General features: G+C 39.5%; 1 protein-coding gene across 1 annotated transcript; it reads right to left on the bottom strand.

The window, feature by feature from the left end:
• Window positions 1–1,501: 1,501 nt before the first annotated feature.
• On the bottom strand, window positions 1,502–5,678 carry LOC118064831 (cell wall integrity transcriptional regulator CAS5-like). Its single transcript, XM_035079708.1, has one exon. The coding sequence runs from the start codon at window positions 4,699–4,701 to the stop codon at window positions 1,591–1,593; it is 3,111 nt and encodes a 1,036-aa protein (XP_034935599.1). The 5' UTR covers window positions 4,702–5,678; the 3' UTR covers window positions 1,502–1,590.
• Window positions 5,679–5,920: the final 242 nt, after the last annotated feature.

The raw sequence follows: 5,920 nt of genomic DNA, 5'->3' as shown, positions 1-5,920 counted from the left end.
AACAAGACAAAATTGGCTAATTGCGGTCGAGCAATAACATAACAATGTCTGTTTGATAAACAATCAAGTAATTAATTGGCTCAATCAATCAACGATTAACAGAAATAATTGTGTGTAATTTATATTATGGCAAATTTTTTTTTGTTATTAACTATTTTTAATTATTTTTTTTTATTTTCACTTTATTCACATGGCCTTGTGTAGTTCTCGAAGAAATATTAGGTGGGTTGAGAATCTAATGGATTTTTTTGTTCTATAATTTTACTTAATGGAATTACTATTTCTCTTCTTTTTTTATTTTTTATCATGTTTATTCCTCCCTTCGAGTAACTCACATGTTAGAACTTAGGCTATCATAGATTACAAAAAAAGAGAGCCCACTGTGAAAACGTGCGAGAGAAACCAACTGTGTTTCATCGTATTTTGGAATGTGTAGAAATACTTTCGTTTGTTTACACGCGTGAGTATAAGAAGATTTATAAATCTAAGAGAAAGAAAATGTCATAAATATTAAATTTGGCAAAAATTCATGACTTTGTTAAATATTTCTCACTTCTAAATAATGATCCATATTGATGAATTTATCATTTTTTTAAGCACAGGATAAATTCTTTCAAATTCGTTTATTTAAATCTATCATTATCATCATCATTATTCTTTTCATTATTAATATTAATATCATTATTATTATTATTATTATATATAAACAATTAAGATGATTTAACAGTCAATTATTCGTTCGTTTCCACATTGGTCCTATCTATAATATTTATTTATTCTTGTTCTTTGTATTTTTACTTCTCTTTCCTTGTTCTCAATGTAACTATGATATGTTATAAAATACGAGTATTATAGGTAGGATTTTGCAATCATCATCTTTTATTCGATCACATTAATTCAATAATTACAATAATATAATAATAATAATAATATGCCTAGATATTTAATGTATTTTGTACAGTCGATAAGCTTCGAAGGTTCGATATCGATTCAATATCCATCAATTATCATTCATTCATTAGCCTGTGATTTACAATATTCAGAGCTAGCTCACTATTGAGCTGGGAAAATGCTATCAAATCGCAATCTATTGAATCAAAACGTATTCTCATGTATAATCTACTAGATTCAATTCTGAATATCACGATTTTTCAAATTAATACATTAATTTAATTTTAAAATACACCTTTGCATTCCCAATAAGCCCGATTTTTTGAGATTTTATTGTATTTATATTATAACAGGAATATTCTCTAATCGTCATGAAATAAATATTATTGAGCAAGTAAAGTAATAGTTTAACTCATGGCCATGACAATTCATTGAAGAGAGTCTTCATTGAAAAATCAATGATCTGAATATTCTTTGAATAATTCAACGAAAACTAATTATTATCATGGTCATGAGACTGTTTATTACATGATAAAAATATTATATCATTGTTTTGAATCGATACGAAAAAAATATAATAAGAAGATGAATTTGATTGTAGTTAGGATTATGTTGTAAGAGACTAATTGTTACCTATGGGAATGATGATCTCCAAGTCGACGAAGCGGGTGAGTACATCGACATCTTGATGATCCTTTATTATGCCCTTAGGTGAAGATTCTGGTTATTGGACTTCTTTTTGTGCGTATCGAGGTGTTTCATCATGTGGTCCTTTCTGATAAAACCCTTTCCGCAAGTATCACAGGCGTAAGGCTTTTCGCCGGTGTGGAGGCACATGTGCCGTCTAAGGTCTGTCTTGTGGTTGAACTGCTTTGGACAGATCTCGCATTTGTATGGCTTGTCGCCTGCGTGCTTTTGCAGGTGCTCGGCGTGCAGGTACTCAAGGGGAAACCGCTTGCCGCACTGATTGCATTTGAACGGCTTGTCACCAGAGTGGAAGCTTTTATTGTGTTGGGTCAAGTAGCAAGCTTTATTAAATACTTTGTTACACTTGATGCACTTGTGAAAACCATCTTGTGAGATGTAATGTGAACCGGTACTGGTCACTTGATGTTCCTTGGTAGTAAGAGGCGATTTCTTTCCAGTTCCATCATTATTATCGTTCTTGCCAACATTAGGATTAATCTCTTCTTTACCTTGATGATGAGGTAAGTTATTGTTTGTCTCTGGTTGACGATTATCTCTTAGGAATGAATGACGTTGAATAATTTCATATTGTTTAATGATTCCATTAGTAGTTTCTGTATGATGAAGTTCTTGACTATTGATGTTTGCCAAGGATTCATATCTTGAAGATGGACTAAATGAAGTATAACTTTCGTCAACGTTGTAATTTCTGTCTTGAGGAATTCCTTCCTCTGGGCTTAGCCCCCCCACGTTAACAGCCTGAGGTTGATTGTGGCCTACTAAAAACTCGGTTATACCGAACTGAGCAAAGCTCGGTAAGGATCTCTGATGGTTGCTGAATGTCCCAAAACCGGGTAACATTTCCTGAGTCTGCTGATGATGTTCACTTTTGTGTTCACCAATAATAGTTAGCTGGTTGGTGATAGAGCCCAGCAGGCCCAGGCTGGTAGTAGTTGTAACGTGGGGGGGCAAGGCGTTTGGGTACGGCTGATGAGGCATTGAAGTACCCCCCATTGGAGGCGAAGCCATTGGCGGCATCCCCGGCATCATGGGTGACGGCGAATTCATGTGATGGGACGCCATTTGAGAAGGCGAACTCAGATGCTGGTGTGGTGGAGGCGGATGCATGGGTGACATGGGTGAAGTCATGGGATGGTGGACCGATATTGGTGACGGCGAACCCATTGATAGGTGGTGTTGTGCCAACTGGGACGATGGGGAACCTTGTTGATGATGGTGGTGGCCCCCCATTGGAGATTGGACCGGAGAATTGATGTTCACCATTGATTGACCCATGTGCACCGTTGTAGGTACCGGCTGTTGGGATGCCGGGTGTTGTTGTTGATGTTGGAGGCACACTGTTACCGAAGAGTCGCTGCTGTTGCTGTTGGAATGATGGTTGTTGGTGGTGTATAGATTGGTAGGCGTGTTGAGCAGGCCCCTCGCTGCCTCTCCCGAGGGACCTGCCATCAAGTTTGGGGGACTCCCTGAAGAAGATAGTTCTGGAGATCTTGATGCACTCCCTGTTCCCCCAGCAGTTCCTCCTCCTCGAGTAGAATGCGTTATATTATTAGCATCTCGACCCGGGTGATGATGAGCACTAATTGGCATATTCGCTGGATCTGGTTGATTACTTTGTTTCACAGCGTTTTTATGTAACGTTGTGTTGTAATGCCGCTTTAAATGGCCTGAGCTAGTGAACCACTTGTTGCATGCAGTACAGTTGTAGGTCTTTGGTCTCCGCGCTTCGTTACTCTTCCACGATTGATTTGATATTAATGGTGGCTTCGTTGGCTGTTGAAGTATGCTCGTTGGCATTGGATGACCGGGTATAGGCTGAGTACTCGTAATTATTGGAGATCCAGAATGTCGAGGTGATTCTACAGGTATGTGTTGACCACGCATGAATGGAGTTTGTTCTGGTATTGGTGATACATTGCCCATAGGACCCATAGGTGACATTCCGGGATGATAATCATGAGGTTGTGCTGGAGGCCAGCCTAACATAGAACTCACCGAATGAGATGCATTCCTCTGCTGTTGAATAGCTTGCTGCTGTTGTTGATGAAGTTGCATGTGCATGTCTTGATGATGCTGATGAATCCTTACTATTTCATCTTCATATCTGTGAGTTTGCACTTTGTGAGAATCAAGATCAAGAATTTCAGCTTGTTCTTCTTGCTCTTGCTTTGTTTCTTGTTTAATGATGGCACCAGTTGTATTATAATCAAAATTTTGTTGCTGAGAAGGTGGCTGAGATGGTGGATTATTATGAGGAGGTGAAGTATGCACTTGATGTGGGGGTTGCGGTGGCTGTTGTTGTTGTTGAGAATGCTGTGGACTACCACCAAGTTGTTGATATTGTGCTGGATATGTATTTGGTGACGTAGGATGATTAGCTCTAACATGTTCAGAAAGCTGATTTGCATCATCAAACACTCCTCCACATTTATCACATTGCAAAGGACTTCTTGGACTCGTCGAACTCACAGAGTTGGCTCGTTCATTTGAGAAATGCTGTTGATGTTGGTAAGGATGATACCTTGCAGCATAATTACTGCCACCGTTGTTTGTAGTATCATCGTGGGTGGGTGAATAATGATGTGGCAGCAGGTAAGCTTGCTCGTTATGCATGAAGTAGCTCGTTTCACTGAACATCGGTGTTTGAAAGTGATTGTAACCTTGCGCGCCGGGTGGTGGCTGCTGTTGGGATGACACGGGTGGTTGTGCCGGTTGCTGTTGTTGTGATTGCTGCTGCTGTTGCTGCTGCTGCTGTTGAGATGTTGATGGACTCAGAGACGGCGTTTGTGATAAAGATTCACTTGAATCTGCAGGTGCGGTCACACTTTCGCGTTTTTGACCCACGTGACTATTGTGGTTACCAGCTTTACTATTGTTATTGTTACTCTCCTCCTGCTGGGCTTGACTGGCCCACTGACTCAGCAGGTTTTCTTGATGATACCGCAGGTGTACTTCAAGACTTTTGCCGCTCTCAAAATATAATCCACAATCTTTGCAATGATGCTCAGGATTGGATCCTCCACCGCCGTATTGCTGCTGCTGTTGCTGTTCAACACTCGTCATTTCACTCATATTGTCTGATCGAACTTTATTGAATCGCATATACACCGCGATTTTAAATAATAATTTATGTTATTAAACCATAAATATTATCCACAAATTGACACACACGTTGTACTTTCTCACTTTCTGTCTTTTATAATGTAAACAGTTTTCCAAATTAATATATCAATTTTAAACGCGCCAACCGGCGCTCTTTAGATCTTAGAAACGGAGCACGTTATTGTTTATATTTTGGAGCACATTAATAATATATATCACAAGTCACAGTTGACTGTTTGGCGATATTCCCGCGCCAATAAATCAAGAAATAAAATAAAAATCAAACTAAAAATACAAGAAATTCACGTTCTACATTGATCATATGACCGAATGATTCTTTTTAATAAAAGTCCCGAACAATGACGCCGCGTTTAATCGGGGGATGTTTCCAGCCAACGAGGACGGCATCATTCTCAACTCCGCGTGTTTTTCAACACCCGGCGTAATTTTCTTGCGATTGCGCGGTTGGCGGATAAGCCGAATTGACTTTAACAATAAATATAAAATTTAATGAGTTAAAATAAATATAACAAACTAAAATAGAAAGCTGGATTGATCGACCGATTACATTATCGTGATCAATCCCAGCTCAGCGTTTGTACACAAACTGAATCAAGTAACAACGGTTATTAATTCACTAGTGACACAGTTCTTTCAAAAGTTAATCTATACGTCACAATAATCTCCCACTTATCACCACAGTCTTCACTAATCGCATTGTAATTAATCAATTACTATTTTTCCATTTAATTTTCATAGTCAATTTTTATCACACCCTCCAAAACCACCTACTCCGATGATACGGTAAAGAAGAAAAGATCTCCACCGTCTTCAACTCTCGCGCACATAAACAATGAAAACTTATGTAACTCGAGACCCGCGTCGCACGAACGCCGGCACTGATCTGTTGGTTGGAATTCCAGACTTTCGAGTTGTCGGGCTCGCGCCAAGGCACTAAACCCCTCGTCCTTCTTTCCCCTTACCGACACTTATTCCCCTCCACGAGAATCTACGAGTAGTCCAGCGACCGCCTCGAGACAGCCAACCAAATTTGAGATGCCGAGCGCTCCTTGTCCCCACCAGTACAAGTCTTACCCCTACTACAGGGACTCCTCAGCGTCACGAAGGACGAAGGAGGGTCCTGCAGGACTCTACCAACATGTTATCTCTTTCCCTCTTATTCTGTATCCTATTTTCTTTCCATTACTTCTCCACTTTC

The sequence above is a fragment of the Chelonus insularis genome, unplaced genomic scaffold, assembly GCF_013357705.1.
Source record: "Chelonus insularis isolate UGA/USDA-ARS -01 unplaced genomic scaffold, ASM1335770v1 contig_25_pilon, whole genome shotgun sequence".
NCBI classification, from domain to species: domain Eukaryota; kingdom Metazoa; phylum Arthropoda; class Insecta; order Hymenoptera; family Braconidae; genus Chelonus; species Chelonus insularis.
Note: the sequence above shows the minus strand (reverse complement) of the source record. Positions and strands in the feature narration are given on the sequence as shown.